We start from the raw sequence: 20,433 nt of genomic DNA, 5'->3' as shown, positions 1-20,433 counted from the left end.
TTTTTTCATTCATGTTCAAAATTTACAGATTTTCATCCTTTATTACTTTTTATTAATGTAACCTGTACATGCTCACTGTGCAAAACTCATTTTTTAAAGTTTATTGATATTTACAAGTTGGACGGATATCATAAAGGGAAAAAATGGTTAATGTGTACGCAATTTGTAATTTGAACAACATGATTTATCCGTAGGGTTAATTTTCATGTTCATGTACATAGTACAAGTACAGGTACTGTTTTTTTTATAGTCAAAACTGTAGAAATGTTGCAATGTTAGCTCTTATTTCCTTTACAAACGACCTCTGCACAAATTCTTTAAGAAAAGGAGCACTTGAAAAAAGTATACATCTGCATCTGTTAGTAACTGTACAAATGCCTTGTGTGTACACTCCTTCTTCAAACTCTTTCTTTAATAAAGTTTCTCAAAACACGGATTAGCTTCTTATTAAGCATTATAATTAGATTAATAATCCACAATATGTTTAATCCCCCTCTCTTTCAATCAACATCTTAGATAGATATATTCTAACCCTGTCCCAAGCATCTCTACTGGTATCCTACCAACCGGGAAGTAGATGGGTATCGGGTGCGGAATTTAAGACACTTGTCTCGGTCGATGAAGATGCTGTTTTTCTTGAGGGCAATCTGTTGCTCTAGGGTCATGCGAGTTCCCATCAGGTCTTTCAGGGATGCCTTGGAGTCTGCAAGCTTCTGCTCAAGACTGTCAATAGAGTTCTGGATATCACCAACTTCATGGACAAGGCTGTGGATTCAACACAGAAAAGCAAAACAAAAATAGTTATAAATGTGCAGGTATAGAATTAGAAGAAAGAGCTAAGATACACTAAACCAAAACAATAAATTAACAACAACACTACATTTATACAAACAAATTATTTCAGCATTCAAAGAACATGTGTACAACTCATTTCAGTTAGTTTATTCTAGTTGTGAAACCAAGGACTCTCAGAAAAGTGATTCACCAGTGATCATTGATTAGCCAGAACCCAATGGAGAGAAGACAAGGAAGGAAGTTACAGTGACAATACCTGCCACTAGGATCTTTGGGCTTCTTTGTATTTGTTAGTTTTTGTAGCCTACTGTGTTGACAAATAGCCTCTACTTATTGTCGTGTGCTTTATTTGTCATTTGACTCTTCAAAGGAATTAGTTAATGAATGAGTGCAACAGTCTACAGAGAAGTAGTCCTCTGTTGGCAAATTTAAAACCAAGAAACATCTTATCTCCCAGTATATAGCATAGTTTACATGTATTTTGTCTGTTTGTTTTTTCTACATTCATACTGTTCACTTTAACTGTGCTTTATTGTGCTTGCATTACCTCTTTTATAAACTGTGTCGTTGTATCACTAGTATTGCTTTGTATGTTTGTCTGATGTCTACTACAGTTTATGTCCATTTTGTCTGTTTTGTCTTTTGTATTTTGTCTTCCTTGTTCATTATTGTTATTTAAACGTATTTGTTGTTGTGTTTAAGGCATTCCGTTTATATAAAGCATCTGCTTCCTGTGTAATGCCTCCACGTATTCGTTTTATTGTATCAATTGTTTTGTTTTTTCTAAAGTTATTATCTTTGGTGGAAATAAATGTTGATGAATTGAATTGATAGAGGTAAGATTAATGTCCATACTATACCTGAATTGTGCAGGATCTCTGCAGAGCTCTACATTTGGACGATGTGTGCGGTGATCCAGGCGGGTTTGAGCAACCTTCATTGGTGCCTCTTTGTTCTTAATCTCCTGCTCTAAGAACTCAACGTTCTTCTCCATTTCTGCAATCTTCTCCACCGTCTAAATTCGATTCAAAAAAATATAGAGAATGATTATAAAAGTCTGTAGTTGATTCCTACTAAACATGCCTGTTAAATTAGTATTTGTTATGGCTCGTACTTGAATGGATGCTACGCGTTGACCTCAACTCATCACCATTTTACAGGTAAAATGATGAATAAACAATAGAACAACTCACATATGTCTGCACAGTGCACAGAATGGGCCAATGAGCAACATTCTTTTGATCTCTAACTGAGGGTGCTCTATTAGAATTTCAAACAGCCTTCTGTTGTTTGGAGACTTAACTTGATAAGGCTTTGTTTAATTGAAAAAATGTGTCGTTATCTGGGTAGGGAGAAGCAATTATAGTTAAGTGTCTTGCTCAGGGACACAAGTGTCACGACCGGGATTCAAACCCACGCTCTGCTGACCAGAAACATCAGAGCTTGAGTTCGGTGCTCTAATCCACTCGGCCACGACACCCAAAAGCAACACAAGCTACATTAAAGCAACACAGGTGAAGGCCAGCTCCTGTAACCGTTCAATTCATTTGACTCTTTGTTGAAACTCGTTGTTGATTCTTCCTAATGTAACAAAGTATAATATATACCTTTTGAAGATGATTCTCATGAGCAGTCTTAGCATCATTCATCTCCTGGATGCGATTAGTAAACTCAGCATTCACAGTATTACACTGTTCTCTCATATCATTAGATGTATCAGTCAGAATCTGATCAATCAGGTTTCTCAAGGCTTGAGACCCAAGACGCTCATGTTCTGCACGTACAATGTTGTCATGGGAGAACTGGGCCCAGGATTCAGGAGTAGATTGTCTGAATGTGATAGAATAAAAGATCATGGAGTCATACATCAACTACTCAAGATACAGTATACTAACTACAGGTACTATAAGTAAAAGTCACACCATTCAGAGAATCGCCACAATTTGCATTTAGGAAGCAATTTTGTGTCAAAAAACACAGGTTGCTGAATACAAGGTGCCAGACTAGTCTGCCAAGTGAGTTGTGCTGCTTGGATTGAGTGCCTGCAACCACGCAACAGAAGAAAACTGTACCCTCTTTATTGCAACTTTCTCATTACAAAGCCCTGCTGTAAATGTGTGAAACCACGATTAAATTAATACAGCTGCCATAATCGTCAAAAAACAACTTACGATGCGTCAAATTTAGCTGAGCCTTCTTTGTACTGGATCTCAGTGGAGTTATTATTGAGGTTGGCACACTTCTCATCAATATTATAATCTCGTAGTTTGTCTGACCAATCCATGGTGAGCTTGTGCTTGGCTCCACGATTCATTCTGTAAATAAATAAGTATGTAAAGGTTACATATCATTTTTTTAAACTTTTTTTGTATACTATTATTATTATTATAAATTCCATAACTTTTCAATAAACAAACTACCTATTGACCCCTTGCATGCACATCACACGCTGCGACTGTGCCACGCTCACCATTTTGGCGGTCAATAGGTTTATGTGTAAACGCCGCATCGCCTAACTCTTCACTGAATAACGCACAGTGACATTAACCACCGAAATGGCGCAAAGATTATTCTGATGATGACGTCAGGTGAATTGGATCAATACAATACAACCAATCTGAAGGTTTTTTATATGATGTACAATTTCATAAAGCTGTGTGATCTTCAAGTAAAAAAGACAGAAAATCAGTTGATTTTGTTGTCAAGGCTTTTGTGCTTGTTAAATGTAAGTGTTGGTTTTGACTATGGCAATCAAAGCAAGCTATGATAATTTTCAGGGTAATTTTTTTCTCAACTTTGACAGTCTTTCAGACAGACTTGTTTATCTGGAGGACGGTAATACAATTGTGAATCAGTTAACTTTATAGCTATAAGAGTTGCATACCTTCTTGTCTTGAAAAGTGTAAACTTTTACCAATGATCATGCATTGTTCATTGTTTTGTTTTTTACTCACTTGATCTGTCTGTCAGACTGCTCCAGGGTTCTCTTCAAGAGGTCCTGTACTTTACTGACAATTTCTACCTCCTGCAAAAAAAAATAAACAAACAAACATATTTTAGTTTTGGGCCTTGTGTGAGCTTCTCGTCTATATTAAAGCAGTTATGTGCAGAACTAACTGGTGTCATAGGCCCTTTTCGAAACCATGGCTTCGGCTTTGAGCTCGGCCCTCTGGTTGTTTTTACGATTGCACGTGATTTGCGTATACGCGCTTAGGGCTTCAGACGAGAGAACGGAGCCTGAAGCCGAATCCAAAGCCGTAGCCTTGGTTTTGAAAAGGGCCATAATGAAAAACAATCATGGTACCAGTATTAAGAGGTCACTGATGTTAAAGATATCACATATGGATAAATACAATTAATGCATCATCTCTTTTGTGCGATCCACTTTTAGTGACCCTTTGAACTTTTTACAAACTTTTCCAATTAGACTTACATCATGCACAAATATGTTTTATCCCAATATAATGCAAAAGTCAATCAACCAGAACCATGCAACTTCAGTAACCATGGGATGATTTCACATAGACCTAAGGTTGAACGTAACTGCCAATCAATTGTAGTTGCTAAAGTAAAGTGTGATGTCACAATACAAATCACTATCGTGTTTCTGAAAATTTGTCTTACGCTGAATTTGATTGCTTTGTAGAATCGGCCCCACGACAGATATTTACCTTATTGAGAGCCAACTCAACCCTGTCTCCAACCAGGTCTATTTCTCTGCGTCTACCTCTGCAGTCTAAGTTGTCTCTGGCTATCATCATAGGTAGCTCAGTTGCATCCAGAGCATTAGCCAGTCGCTTCTTCTGGGCACATAGTAAATCTGTCTCCTCAATCATCTCTTCAATTTCACGATTCAACTCAAACTTCCAGAAGTTGATATCATGCATCCTCTCTGCCAGTTTCTTGGTCACATCGGTCTGTACACGCTGAGTCAGAGCTTGGGTTTCATTGGCGAGCTGTTTGGATTCATGACAAAGTCTCTCCGCATTGTCTCTGTCTGAAAAGCTCTGGTAATACTTGGAATAGTTTGCCTCGTGCCATTCTTTAGGTGTATGCTTGCCTGACCTGAAGCCCAGTGACACTGGAGCACCCATAGCAGAACCACGAACCCCACTCTCTGAAAGATTGCTCATAGCGGCCAAGCTCTGTGCTAATTCTGCATCAGTTCTTGTTCCAACTGTGCCTTTGTAGGGAGACATTGGCATTGTTGGTGTACGAGATTTAGATAGCAAAGTTGACCCTGCCATCGCCATGATGCTGCAAGTTCTCAAGTTTCACACTTATCTGAAAAAAAAATTGAAAAACAATTGAAATCACATAAGTGTTACAAAGATCACATTGCCCCCACCCCCAGTTACTGGGCTGGGTGTATCATTCATAACATTTATAAGGAAGCAGCCAGGCCTATTTGTTTTTAAACAGCGATGCAGATTTTTAATGAATGACAGTCAGAATTCATGAATTTTCTTTATTTCTTGAACAATCACAAGCGCTTACCGAGATTTAGAATACTGACTAAGATTAAGAATTAAGAACACATCCAGCCTAATTTTGTCAATATCGGTAAAGTTTCAGGTGTGTTGAACACCTGGTCCTGGATGGCATAAAGAATCAAATTGGATTTAAAACATTGAACATTACATTTACAAAAGAATAATTACAGAAGTAGTAGAATTTTTTTTCTTCGAATTTGTGTCATGATTTTTGAAAGCGGTGCAAAGCTGGTGAATAGTCTGGCAATAATTGTTTGAAACTGCACATACGGATACGGTCGCACCTTGCGCGCATTGTCTTGTCCAGTCTCCAATCGGGAGGATGGTTACGATAATCGCAACTGAAAAACTACCCTCCGATTCCCAAATGAAAATCTAACCAAGCAAAGCTAAAAAGGCCAAGGGTCTCTTCTTTTTTATGTCCTTAATATTTAATAAAATTAATTCATAGGGGCCTACATAAAGCATACACACCATTATGGTGACAGTGATGATACCGATGTTAAAAGTTAAGGGGAGCCATTAACAGCTCAACAAGGTGGGCTAAGAGTAACGTGTAGTAACAGTCACTCACAAGTCACTGAATCCACTGAGTCATTGCTCAGCTGGGGCTCAGTGAGTAACAAATAATAATTATGCTAAAATCAGAACACCTAACAAAACATTGAATGCACGCTATATGATATGGATCAAATGAATTATTATTTTTAATTTAGGATTTTAGGGAGAACAAGCAGTGAAAGTGAAGAGGCATTTAAATTTAGAATACATTATATTTAATTTACAAAGAACAAGACCCACAACACAAGATTCAAGAACGAAACTTGTTCGATTAATAAAAAGCTAAATGGAACTGGAAGTGGAAGAAGAAAAGTAGTCAAGCAAATCCTTACCAACCAAGTAACAAAATAGATCGGCCACCGAGTGTGCGTTGATCTGATGAAATGAAGAATGATCAAAACTTAGCAACGAACTATAGCCCAACATCCAAAGAGCCACACAGTAAAGTAGTGAACGATCGTCGGGATCGTGCAAGCATGCAGTCATTTACACACAAAACACACTAGATCCTGGGTGTGTACACAAAAACACAACAAGAAATGCTGTCAAGCACCTTTGTTACCGGTTACTATGGAGAGGCAATTCGTCTATGACAAAAGGGCTCTGATTGGATAAAGAGAACGAGCATAGTCTCGCGGTATCTCGCGATATCTTGAGCGCGCGTGGAACCTTACTTTTTTGCCACAACAAACAGTTAAAAGTTTGTCTCGAAAGAATACATCAGTACTGGAATACATGCATATTTATAATAAAATAATTGGATAAAAGACAGCCACACAGCGTTTTATTTTTTGCAGAGAACTGATTTATAGTGCAAGTTGATATGAAGACTAAAGCCTGGTTTATTCTTCGAATTCACAAAATTAATTAATTAATGAAAACTTATTCACACACAACGAATCCAGTGTGAGAATCACTCGCAAAAACGGGGGCAAAATAATTATATGTTTTGTTAAAAAGTGACAGGTTTGCGTGAAATAATGCTTTTGTGCATTGCATCGTTGCAGATGATTATAATCACCCGGCGAAGTCTGACTTTTTCCTGTTTCTGCGACACTTTCACAAATTCAACAGCATCCAATAGGATGAACCCGCGGGGTTCAATTTAATATTCTGCAGAGGAAAAGAAAACGTTAAAATACCCAACTTTTTTGCGTGACTTAATTATTCTGTTTATTAACAAACATTTACAAACATGTCTGTCTAACCAGACAAAAATGTATGTTGCTGATTTATGTTGCCTTGACATAAGTATAACTTTTGTGACATTGCCCCCTTGTAAGATGACACTGTATTGTGGGTTACACAATTAATTTGTAGCCCGAAGTCCTTGCAAACATTCCTTCATTATATCAAACTTCCGGACAACCAAATAAAAAAATGCCTGTCACCCGTGTGCCACATTGGTGTTGTCCCCGGTCATTGTGTCACCTGGTGGGCCGGCTAGGCCCTTCCTCCATGGACCCATTAGAGCTCTCTTACTAGGCCCTATTAAGGGAATCAATGTGTGGCGTAGAGGTTTTCAACAAGTGGTTTAATCCCAAAACGAGGCCTGGTTCTTGATAATTTTACCGAGACGCAGGCGAGGTAAACTATCAAGAACCAGGCCTCGGCGGGTTTAAACCACTAGTTGAAAACCGATTCAACTAACTTTGATTCCCATTCATAAATACCTTTTCGGTCAAAAACATCAACACTTTTTGGTAAAAAAGTAAAACAAATGCCAGAATTATTATTGTTAAATGATTTCTTTCAACACAACGCCCCTCCAGCTATGAAATGGTAAGGCCCTCCGCCGCCCTCGGGTAAAAAACTCCTTATAAGGGAATGCTGTGCGCGTCGCGCGTATCGCGTTATGTACTAGCACAACTGTTTCAGCAGTTGCTCTCGACCAATAGGAGTGAATAAACTGTCTTATAAGAACAGGTGCAGGCTCGCGTGTCACGCCCATGTTTCAACACTTTTTACCGGTCATAAACAAAGGTTTATACACACCTACGTGACGCGCTCTCCTCCAATAGGAATAGCGACTGTCTGAGGTATTTATGAATACACCATTAAACAATGTGGCAATTTAAAAACATCAATTAATAAGTGTGTCGAAGATTATATTTAGCTTCATTTTAATTGTTAATTGGATGTTTCTAAATCGGAATGTCTCACTTTCCCCATCTGTTTGACAACTGGAAACTATTCGTGTTGGGATGATATCACTTCTTTTATATCACTACAACACCATCTTGTCCCGTTGGCTCCAAGTAGTAAGTTGGTGATGAAGTTTGCAGTTATCATAATGACATCTCTTGTTGTCATACCAACATTGATGAACCCCAAGTGCAAAGTGTATGTATGCAGGGGAAAGTATTAACAATATTTATAAAACATATTATACTGATAAAATAGGCTCCCAGCCTATTTTACTAAGTAAAATACCGCCAAAACCCATTTTCTCACAGTCCAGAAGGGTGTAGGTAAAAGCATCATCCTGCGCCTGACTGATTAGGCAGAATGCATCACCTTCCCAACCTTTTACGAAGCAATATTGGGTGTGTACATTGCATGGCACATCCCCCACAAAGGCACAAGACGTTTGTCATGACTGGGATTCGAACCCTCTCTGCTGCATGCTGACAACAGCGCTGTTCTCAGCTCAGAGTCTGAGCCATCGGTGAACTAGACCGTTCGGCGATTCCATAAAAATGTCAAAATTATAGCTAGAAACAATCCATTTGAGTTTAAAAAAAAATTCCAAACTTTAAAATGGAATTGTTGTAAAACGGGCAAGGGCGTCGGGCGGCGGCGGCACGGCGACTGGCCGACTGGCCGACTGGCCGACTGGCGGCGCAATTTGTGAAGAGTCACGTGACATGACGTCATTCGGTCGGCGGTGGTGATCCAACACTTCCTGTTGAGTGTTTTGGCTGCAGCTGTTTCGCTATGCGTTGTGTGTGATGTGACCAGTGACTTGTGATGATGTGAAGAGATCGCGATTTCCACCTTTCCACGACAACAAAGAATATTAAAGATATGACTCCCATGTGTGGTACCCATCATCAGTAAAAGCTGATTTACACTGGTAGGTAAACTTGTTCTAAACAATAACTTACCGAACAAATTAATGAATTTCTGGAATGTATTACCTGGTCCTGATTGTTCACGTTACTTTGTTTGGTTGGAAATAAATGAACTGAGGAGAGTATAAAATTACATACAAATATTAAATGTCTGCAATGTCAGGGCATGGAGGAAGGAAATGGTCAGAGTGTATGAACTTTAAACTGCACATTCTGCATTGGTGAAAGAATATAAGAAACTTGAGGTTGGTGTGGTTTGAACCATTGCGATGCTGATGGAGGAGCGATAAACTAGTTTAAAATTCTCCATTCATTTTCAATAACACTAACACTGTAACAGTGAGTAACACATCAGTAGTAAACTATTCAGACATCACCATTTATTGACTGACAGTGCAATTTCCAATGGGATGGTCTACACTGTTTATCAAGACAATACTTTCTTCTGTTTGCTGACTGACCATGGTCACATGACTGGCTGCAGGGAGACTTTTGTTTTTAGGTCTATAGTCTATAGACCTAAAAACAAAAGTCTCCACGCAGCCAGTCATGTGACCATGGTCAGGAATTGACGTCATCCAGCCGCCATCTTTGAGGTCAAACGGTGACGAAACAATCGAAAAGCACATAGATTAGCCAATGAACAACCTCCTTTTGACCTCAAAGCGAGGGCGCCGTACTGAAATGACGTCATGTGCATTTAAGGCCTATTAAAAATAGATTTCTCACATGGTGTTATACTTTTACCAACCGCAAACCTCGCCTTAATATTAATAGTTCTCCTCCACATAAGGTTAATTGTGAATAGAAAAATATCAAGAAAGAGCGTTGTTTTGCCGTGTAATGAAAGGGAGCATCGCATGAAGTACATGTCGTGCGCAGCTCGCATATAGCGCAACCATCAAATGCCCCCACTGCCTCTGCATTCGGTTCTGAATCGAGATAAACCCTAGTACGCACTGCAAAGTTTCAAATAATACAGGTATGCTTTTTTAAAATTCAGACATCCGAACTTCTTCTTAAAAGGTGTAAATTATGTGACTGCTAAGTTTCAGAAAGAAATTGTGGAAAAGTTTCTGTATGGGCGGCACCACTTTTTCATTCGATATGAAATAATTTAGTATCTAATTTACCTCAATGAGATATCCCTTTTTGTAAAAATGTGTGAAAAGGTGGTGGCGCCATACGGAAAGTTATCCGAAATTGTTTTAATTATTTTTGTATTGAAAGTGAAACAGCCTACCGTCTCCAAATATGAACATAACATTATTAATCATGAACAAAATCTCATTCCCGTTTCTGCAACAGAAGGTACAGATCTAGACTGATCTTGTTATTCAGAAATTTTTGCCCTTTGAATAGAGCACAATTAGTTATTTTTGTATTTAAGTGAATAAAAGAGTAGGCGACGAGGTCTTTAACTACCAGGGTTGTGGTGGTGAATAAATAAACGCCATCGATAAGCTTGGGCGATATCGATTTATTTTATTCATGATATATCACTGACAATATATCGCGATATTCGATATAATCGCGATTAATTAAATTTGACATCATCAGTCTTCAAACTCCAAGTGAAAGTTGTAGAAGAGACAGTCATAGCATAAGAGAGGTGTTCTAATGACCTATTCTTCTGGTTTTACTCCAAACCTATGGAGTGCAAGATGTCTCAGCTAGCAAATACATCACGATATTTAATCGATATCGCAATATATCATATCGCGATATATCGATATTTCGATTAAAACCAAATCCATCCGATATCGAAATCGTTTCCAAATTAATATCGCGATATTCGATAATAACGTGATATCGCCCAAGCTTAGCCATCGAAAGGTCCCACATCAAGGGTACATGTATGTTTAAACACTTCTTACTGTGTTTAAATCATCCGTTTAAACACCCTCACGCGATGCCCTCTCAACCAGTCAGAATAGATTTAAACTGTTCTGGCTAATTATCACAGTTCACGCCCAATCTAGTCTCATTTCTTTGTGTGCTTTTGTTCTCACATGTAAAAGGTCACGGTGGGTTTAGAAAATTCACTCTGCAACAATCAATAAATTCTCAACGCGAAGAGAATCCTAAATTAGCACCGCTTTCGTTATATTTAAACACATGAACCATTGGTTAGTGTGGACCAGTTTTCCGCTTAGCAAACATTCTCCAGTATGCAAGCCTGTAGACCATATTGATTAACCCCTTTGTTGCAATGAAAGTGGCCATATTGTTGGGCAGGCCAATGGTACAAAACATGTATGCGTTTACGGTTCATGTTTTTAACGAAGCAACCCCCATTCCATATAATGTTTGCCTGCAAAATATCCACTTCTTCTAATCATAAAGATCTGGTACAAAAAGTTCAATGTACTTACTAGCGCTTTGAAACAGTGTTTTTTGTTCGTCGTAACTATTTTTTGAACTTTTTTGCCAGGGCGCTACATTTTTGAATGGTTGCACTTGGTATTTTGAGAATTTTGGATGGGCACAGTGCCCAGACAAAACCGCAATGTGGAGAACCCTGTATTTTCAATAAATGATGTACTAATAAACACACACAAATACATTGTATGTACATGTACATTATACAAATGTTGCGCGCTGTGACGTGGTCCATGGCGTTTTGTAACAGTACACCCAATGGGGCAAATGGCACCCGAGGTGAACCCCCGAGGGTGTACAAAACCCATGGACCCCAATCACAGCGTGCAACAATTGTTTTGTTATACCTTGAGACAATAAAATTAGCTGTTGCAAACAACTTACCAACCAAATGGACCATTGGTATAAATGCAAAAAATAGTTAATGGCCTGATGTTTCGACCCTAGCAGAGTCTTTCTCGAAGGCTAAATGACAACACAACAAACATGAATAATAATAATAATAAGACTTGTAATGCGCACATATCCACCCTGCTGGGTGTTCAAGGCGCAGTAAAACCAAAAACAAAACAAAAACAAAACACAACACAAAGAAAAACAGACACAACAAAATTAGTGATTGAAAACCTGTGACATAAGATAAGTTTTGAGAAGAGACTTGAATTTTGCGGTACAAACACAAGGTCGAAGATTAAGTGGTAGAGAGTTCCAGATGCGTGGCGCGGCTGAAGAAAAAGACCTGTCACCCCATGAGTGTCGAGACTTGGGTTCAATGAGGAGAAGCATGGAACTTGATCGAAGATTCCTTGATGGAGTGTAAACTTGAAGCAGTTCAAAAATATAGTGGGGAGCCTTCCCATTTAGAGCTTTGTGGACAACGAGCATCAGCTTGAAGATGATTCGTTGAGAGATAGGGAGCCAGTGTAGTTGTTTCAGAATGGGGGTGATAGAACAGGATTTTCTAGACAGTATCACGATGCGGGCAGCAGTATTTTGGAGCCGTTGAAGTTGGGAAATCCGGTTGTTAGGAAGACTGTAGAGAAGAGCATTGCCGTTGTCAAGACGAGAAGTAACAAATGCGTGAATGACCTTTTCAGTGGCACTTTTGTCCAAGTACTTGCGAATCTTACCTATATTCCTGATGTGATATGATGATAAACGAACAATATTGTTGATGTGTGGCTGAAGTGTCATCGTTGAATCAAAAATAACCCCCAAGTTCCGAGCTTTCAGCTAGGGAGCTATCCGAGCATCACCGATGGAGATGTATGACACTGAAACCTTAGTTAACTGTTGAAGTGACCCAAATAAAAGGATCTCTGTCTTATCATCATTTAACTTCAGGAAGTTTTGTTGTGTCCAACGTCGAATCTCTTGGATGCATTTCTCAAGTCTTGCAATAGATGCATTGGCGTTTTCTTGAGAAGATTTTAACGTGATGTATAGCTGAGTGTCGTCTGCGTACACATGGTAATTCAGATTAAATTTGAGGATGATGTCACGAATCGGTAAAGTGTACAGCGTAAACCACTGCGGGCCGAGTACCGACCCCTGTGGCACAGAGTAGTTCAAAACAACAGGGTCGGATATTGCAGTGCCAATACATACATGCTGAGTTCTATTGTGGAGATACGATTTGCACCATGCTAGGGCTGTGTCCTCTATGCCAAGGTGATTCTGGAGCAGAGAGAGAAGGATGTTATGATCAACAGTGTCAAAAGCAGCACTCAAGTCTAGCAGGACTAGTGCTGTAAGGTTACCATTGTCCATAGAAGAGAGAATATCGTTGCTCACACGGACTAGTGCAGCCTCGGTCCCATGGAAAGGCTTGTATGCTGACTGGAACACGTCGGACAGGTTGAAAGTATGAATGTGATCAGAAATACGTGATGACACTACTCGTTCGATGACTTTTCCAAGATATTTTAAGTTTGCAACCGGTCTGTAGTTTTTGAATATCTCCTTGTCCAGGTTTGGTAACTACATGTAACTGAAACATAAGCAGTGAAGTGGTTATACCTTTGTAACATTAATATTCCTCTTCTCGAAGTTCTGTCGTTATCTTCAACCATTATTACGACAGCGTATTCATTTTTTTAAAGCAGATGAACAAGAAACAATTCCTGACTATTCCCTCGAACACGCGGGTGTTTCGCACACCGGTGTACATCACTTTTCATGTTACCCGCATAGCGGGCATCCTTATCAATACGCGTAATTTTTGCACGGCACGTGATTAGTTCTCGACCAATCAAACTTCACAATTTGTTACCGAGGTACTGCGTGATTGTATGTATGCAATCTACTCCAGGCTGTTGGTAAGTCCAGTATGATTAACACCTGGACACTCTGCTGCACAGTATGTATGCGTTGTGCATTTGCATAAAAATGATGGGTTGGATCCTTTTTATAGCTCAAAGAGAAAGGACCCATTAAGGTGGGATAAAGCCGTATGGTATGACTTCTGTCTAGACGGGTAGTAATCAAGAAAATCTTAATAAATGCTAACATGTGGTACATGCACATGTAGTCTACTGCATGCATAGCATTCCTTGTTTACTTCGTTTATGTGGCTAAATAAACTGTAGGCTAGCAGACATTCAATAGAAACCATGGAAACAATAGCTAGGAGCTTCAATGTAGTATGTGTAGTGTAACTCATTTTAATTGGCTAATTTCACATTATTGTGTAGGCCTATTAACTGTACACTAGGGAAATGATGAACAGTGTACAGGACACAACAGTGCTTGATAAGGTTAATGTATTGGTTTTGATGTACAAGTAATGGTGTACATTTATGCAGATGAAAAAGGAAACAACCTGTTGTCAATCGAGAGAGTTGAAGATGAAACTCAACTACACATTTCACTACAATTAACATAAATTATACAATTTATTGTTGAGGGAAGAGCAAGTAAGTTTAAATCCTCTAGTTTTTATACTAAACATAAGATTTTGACGAAATAAAACAACTTCTATAGGAAAAGTACTTTTTTTAGTGTTAAATAAATCTACATGTACTTTTTGAAGCGATTGTTTCTATCAAGTTTAAAGGAACACGTTGCCTTGGATCGGACGAGTTGGTCTTTGAAAAGCATCCTGTGACCGTTTGTTATAAAATTGATATGGTTAAAAAGATGTTGTAAAAGTAGAATACAATGATCTACACAAATATGCCTCGAAATTGCGTGGTTTTCGTTTTACCTCGTCGACAAACATGGTCGGCCATTTATGGGAGTCAAAACTTTGACTCCCATAAATGGCCGACCGTCACAGCTGGGGATTCGAACCCACACTCTGCTGATCAGAAACACCAGAGTTTGAGTTCAGGGCTCTTAACCGCTCGGACACGATACTTCCACAAGATCAAATATAGTTCATATTTGTTTGTATCCATTAGAGTCAGTACAGTACATGCCAGTCTTTTTAACCATGACCCTTCGATCGTTTTACTTATTTGACAAATATTCACACAAGACTATATCATCCAATGTATTTGCAGCAATTTATGTATGTTTATTATTAATTTACAAAAATGAATGTATTTTTTTAATTTTAAATGTATTTTTCACATAAACATGATAAGACTGCTTTCACATGAAACGTCGGTCAGTGAATACCAAATCTTTTCACACGAAAGGGTGTACAAGGTTCCCAGTGAAAAATTCTGCTTGCTTAATATTTTGTAGTTGGTTGTCAACATTTCTTAATGTTTTCAAAACTTTGCAAGAAATGTAGTGACATGTTCACAAATATTTCCCACTTTGAGAAAATATAGGCCCTTTTAGAAATGACGGCTTCGGCTTTGGATTCGGCTTGAGGCTAGCTTTGCCCCGCAGTTGTTTCGACAATTGCGCATGCTGTGCGTATAGTTGCTCAGGGCTTCAGACGAGAGGGCGGATCCGACACCGAATCCAAAAAGCCGAAGCTATGGTTTTGAAAAGGGCCATACATGTAAGTACCATTACCGTAGAATTATGGTAAACATTTACATGGAAGCATGGTGCTTTTGCCTCAGACAAGATTATTCTGAAAGCACATTTGCACATCGGGTCATGTCGATATGCGGAATGTATTTGATGAGACTTTAGCCGTTAATCACGACGCAGTATCAAACCGTGACATGATTTGATTCTGCAATGCAGACCTTACAGTATGCATTGTTTGGCTAGGCTGGTGCAATGTGTAGTGATTATCATGCACATGGCTAACTTGTAATAGATCGTTAACAATTTGATAAAGAGTCTAGACAATCTAATAAATAGAGACTGAATCCTGGAATGATGTATAATCATTTGTATAATTGCATTCCTACATGGAATGACCTCAATCCTCTAGTACAAAATACATTCTGCACTCTTCATAAAAATACTAGTCAGAATTAGTTTTTTAAAGGTTAAATGTGATTTCAAATACAATATGTTTCAAGTTTTGTGTTGCAAATCATTCGTAACGGAAAATGTGATGGCCCAGTGATTCCTGCAGGTATTACTTGAATGTATTACGGCCAGGCATGGAGTCAAATTTGGAAGATGTGATTGTCAAAGACCAGTATTCTCACTTGGTGTATCCCAACATATGATAACAATCTGTGAAAATTTGGACTCAATTGGTCATCGAAGTTGCGAGAGAATAATGAAATAAAAAACACCCTTGTTGCACTGTATACACTGTGTGCTTTCAGATGCATATTAAAAGGCTTTAGCCCTGAAGTCTTTTAATATTTGAGTGAGAAATTACCTCTTTCTCATAAACTAGGTACATACGATACAGAATGTACGTTACTTCCGAGGGAGTCGTTTCTCACAATGTTTTATACTATCAACAGCCCTCCAGTGCTTGTCACCAGTAAGTTTTTTATGCTTACTTACAATTATTTTGAGTAAATACCAAAAGTGTGCATTTAAAGAACATTCATAAATACCTAAGACAGTTTATCCATTCTGATTGGTCGAGAGGCCATCACGAGGTGTTGTTTGAACGGATGATGTAACACCAGTAAAAAGTGTTATAACATGGGCGTGACACGCGCGCTTGCACCTGTGCGTATAAGACAGTTTCGTCATTCCTATTGGTCGAGAGCAACGGCTGAAACAGTTGTGCCACATCACGCGATACGCGCGTCGCGCACAGCATTCCCTTATAAGGAGTTGTTTACCCGAGGGTGGCGGAAGGCTTTACCATTTCATAGCTGGAGGGGTGTTGTGATGGAAGAAAACATTGAATAATTATAACTTTTGCATTTATTTTACCTTTTGACCCAAAAGTGTTGATGTTTTTTGACTGAAAAGGTGTTTATGAATGGGAATCAAAGTGTGTTGAATCGGTTTTCAACTAGTGGTTTAAACCCGCTGAGGCCTGGTTCTTGATCATTTACCTCGACTGCGTCTTGATAAATGATCAAGTCCAGGCCTCGGCGCGGGTTTAAACCACTAATTGAAAACCTCTGCACCACACATTGATTCCCTTATTAACATTTGATGGGAAGAACACCCACAATCACTTGTACATTTATGTAAACCCTCCTAGTTCACTGCCTGTTTCTTACATGTCGTCAAGGTCCTTTTTAAACGAAATGAAATGAAGTTTAATATCAATATAACCTCACTGGCCAGTACATCTTGTTTTCCTCTGTTGATGATGGTTCTGTCGACCTCCAAGTTCACAAGCAAAGTCAATGACCTCGGTGTAAACAAAACCAGTTATAGTACTACACTACTAGCCTGTCAGTAGTGACTGCGTTCCCACTGGATCCACAATTACAAGATCCTGACCCCGCAAAAGGATGTGAATCGCAGTCGCGTTCCCACTTGAGTATGATTGCGCGCTGATCCACCTTTTGTGAACGGATGCTTGCCCTCAATTTGCGGGGTCTGATTGCCCTTTGCAATCCCACTAGATGTTGATCGCCCTTTCGAGATCAGATCCCGCTTTGATCCTACTCCACAGGTGGATCAAATTGCGGGGTCTGATCCTGTCTGATCCTGATCGCCCTCGCGTTCCCACTTACGCTTGATCGCCCTTTGATCGCCCTTTGATTGTCCTTTTCGAGAAATTGCAGGGTCTGTTCGCCTTTTCTCGAATTGTGGGATCTATGCGTGATCAATGTGGGGTCCAGTGGGAACTGGGTCAGGGATGCAGTTAGGCCATGTAGACAAACCTGTTTGTCACTTTATTGATTCAGGGTCTCCAGCCAGAAAACTTAGTACCAAGGTTGCTGATCTTATTGAGGAATAGACATTGTTTTCATGCTCCTCTCAGTAGCGAGGAGTATTTTGAATTGGTTTCCAGAGAATGACTTTGTGTGCCTCCAACTCCGGGTGCCTGTAACAGTGGCCTGCTAACTGCATCCGACGGGCTGCGATTTTGTCTCCGACGGAGCTTGCCATATAGGTCTTCATTGGTTACGTGGTCCTCCCAGGATACATTGAGCGGCACTTGGAGCATGCATGTGTAGCATCCATTGAACGACTTCTCCATTGTAGGAGAAATCATGCATTAAGTAATTCATGAATGCCAAAATTATCGCTTTAAGTGATGTTGGATAAAAAACGTAACAAAAGTCTTTTTGCTGTTGGCATAATTAAAATCCGAAATCATTCTGGTTGACACAAAGACGGAAAAATTGGCTTACTGCTGGTGCCCATAAAACGAAAAACCCCTTTGAAAACACTGTTGTGTTGATTAAAACTGACACATGTATCCACTGTTAAGTTGCCTAGTGAAATGTAACCCAACCTAACTTATTATAGATGTTGAAGCTTATATTTAAATTAGGTCAACAAAGTTAAGTTATTGGGTTTACTGCGCAACTGTTCAAGATATGTATTGTAAAATAGTACTTTTAAATTATGTACTGGTTATGACGTTACACAGGGAGATGTGTGCATAATTGAGTAGGTAATTGACTTTGTTTTGATTGTGTTTCAGGTAGCCATCCTAATAGGATTCATTGAAGATTGAGATCAGAGGGACACTGTGTTGTTTGTTAATTGATGACGGCTCACCGTAAGACATCTCGATGTTTGACTGAGATTGCACAAGGATGAGAATGTGAACATCGGAGCTAGTGAATACCATTGCTGTACAGACTGTCCCAATGGGAAAGTGCTTCTCTAGTTGCAGTGAGAATGATGGGTCAGACAGTCATGGCAGATCCAAAGCTGGGTTGCCTTTTCCAGACAAAAGCGCCACCCTGACAGCGCAGAGTACGTTGACTGATACCGAGAGTGCCCCACCCCTTGTGCCCAAACGTGAACCGATTATAGCCTCAGCACCAACAACTCAACAACTTACCATGGAACGGATACAATCTAATGGCTCTCATATGCACTATCAAGATAAAGCTAAAGCATCATCAACTCGCAACGGAGTAGACAGTACACACAGACAGTCCAAGTCAGATTTCTCAGAGAGTAAAGTCAATAGGCTATTTGAGAAGTACAAAGATAGCTATGAAGATGCAATCCTAGATGATGGAATGGAAAGGTTTTGTCAGGATTTACAGGTTAATGCTGAGGAGTTTATCGTGCTTGTCTTAGCCTGGAAATTTCAAGCCTCTGCAATGTGTCGCTTTACAAGAACAGAGTTTGTGAACGGGTGTCGCGCACTGAGAGCAGACTCCATCAAAGCTATTATGAGTAAGTTCCAGGAACTCATGAACGAAGTCAAAAATGAAGTGACTTTTAAAGATTTATATCGCTTCACGTTTAACTTTGGACTGGATGTGGAAGGTGGGCAACGCTCCCTCCCTTGTGATATGGCAATACCACTTTGGAAGCTTGTGTTCTCACAGAGATATGTCAAGATACTAGAGAGATGGTGTGAGTTCTTACTAGCTCATCAAGTACGTGGTATATCAAGGGATACTTGGCAAATGTTTCTCAATTTCACTGAAGTCATTGGAGATGATTTGACAAACTATGATGACAACGAAGCATGGCCAAGTTTATTTGATGACTTTGTGGAATATGAAAATGAACTATTGGCCAAGAAGCAAGAGGAAGACCAAAGGACAGCAAATATTGATGATGGTTATGATGATGAAGAAGGTGTGATGGTGTAACCAGACACAGCAAGATTAATACTTTCACATCATTTGTATCTGAAGAAGATTTAGTCAACATACCTAACAAACATGTACATAATGTAGAATAGATGGCGCAAGGATGCATTGTTGTTGCTATCAACTCTCTAATACTCAACAAAAAAGTCATATCAAACTTTATCTTCAAGTACGCGCTAATCCTTTGATCAGATTTCCAGAATGGAGTGGTGATAAATACCTATATTGCATGGCTAATATCACTACCTGCGTCTTGTGTGTTCTATGTCACGCGCCAAGTTTACTTGAAGATAAATACCTCATCACACGCGCACTCGTGGAAATACGGAAAATATAGCGGCCTGGTTGGATATGGGACGCAGAAGCGCTATATTTTTCCGTATTCCGCTCATGCTTGTGTGATAACTTATATTAGTTCAACAATGTCATTCAGTACCATAATGGTGTAAGCCAAAAATGTAGGAACATAGTGTGCCAATAGTTGTATAGGCCTATCGCATGGATATAAAGTAAATATTGTACATGGCCCAATTAATGGATTGTTAGGCAAATAAACTTTGTTGAAGTCATTGGAAACGGATGCATAGGTGTAACTACAAATCCAATTATAAATGATTGAGTCGTTTTCAATGCTTGTATCATAGGGATTCATTAACAACTGATGAAAGACAGCGTAATCAAAACCTATGTCATTCTGACGTCATGATGTACATAATGTAATGGACAGAATGTGTACAGTCCTGAAACAGTTGAGTTCGTCCAAGAAGTATGATTTTGTAATGATTGTTCTTACTACATTGAACTTAAATTAAATATTTTGGATATTATACCTGGCCTTTGTCAATAATAAAAACCTTGTAGATAACTGGGCTCGGATTGGGGGTAAAAATGCACAAGACCACAGGGCTTGTTAATAAAAATGTTTACTGGACCGAAATTGTTTTTACAATCCAGAAATCTGAAACAAAATGACAAATTTAAAATGTCATGACAAAGCTTAACATACATTTAACTGTTTTTATTTAAACAAGTACTAAGACATAAAAGCAGATTTGATCTCAT

At 39.1% G+C, this 20,433-nt stretch overlaps 2 protein-coding genes across 2 annotated transcripts; one reads left to right on the top strand and one right to left on the bottom strand.

Annotated features, from left to right (window-relative positions):
• Positions 1-344: 344 nt before the first annotated feature.
• LOC117293037 (tektin-4-like) lies at positions 345-6,357 on the bottom strand. The gene is made up of 7 exons (XM_033775246.1): positions 6,182-6,357; positions 4,467-5,079; positions 3,750-3,820; positions 2,967-3,110; positions 2,403-2,625; positions 1,656-1,810; positions 345-765 (listed from the first exon to the last, which is right to left on the bottom strand). The coding sequence occupies exons 2-7, from the start codon at positions 5,046-5,048 to the stop codon at positions 549-551; spliced, it is 1,392 nt and encodes a 463-aa protein (XP_033631137.1). The 5' UTR covers positions 5,049-5,079; positions 6,182-6,357; the 3' UTR covers positions 345-548.
• Positions 6,358-8,751: 2,394 nt separating this feature from the next.
• Positions 8,752-19,604, top strand: LOC117292085 (DCN1-like protein 3). Its single transcript, XM_033773999.1, has 2 exons — positions 8,752-8,925; positions 18,237-19,604. Exon 2 carries the CDS (start codon positions 18,406-18,408, stop codon positions 19,369-19,371), a length of 966 nt encoding a protein of 321 aa, XP_033629890.1. The 5' UTR covers positions 8,752-8,925; positions 18,237-18,405; the 3' UTR covers positions 19,372-19,604.
• Positions 19,605-20,433: the final 829 nt, after the last annotated feature.

This window comes from Asterias rubens, chromosome 7 (assembly GCF_902459465.1).
Source record: "Asterias rubens chromosome 7, eAstRub1.3, whole genome shotgun sequence".
In the NCBI taxonomy this organism is placed as follows: domain Eukaryota; kingdom Metazoa; phylum Echinodermata; class Asteroidea; order Forcipulatida; family Asteriidae; genus Asterias; species Asterias rubens.
Note: the sequence above shows the minus strand (reverse complement) of the source record. Positions and strands in the feature narration are given on the sequence as shown.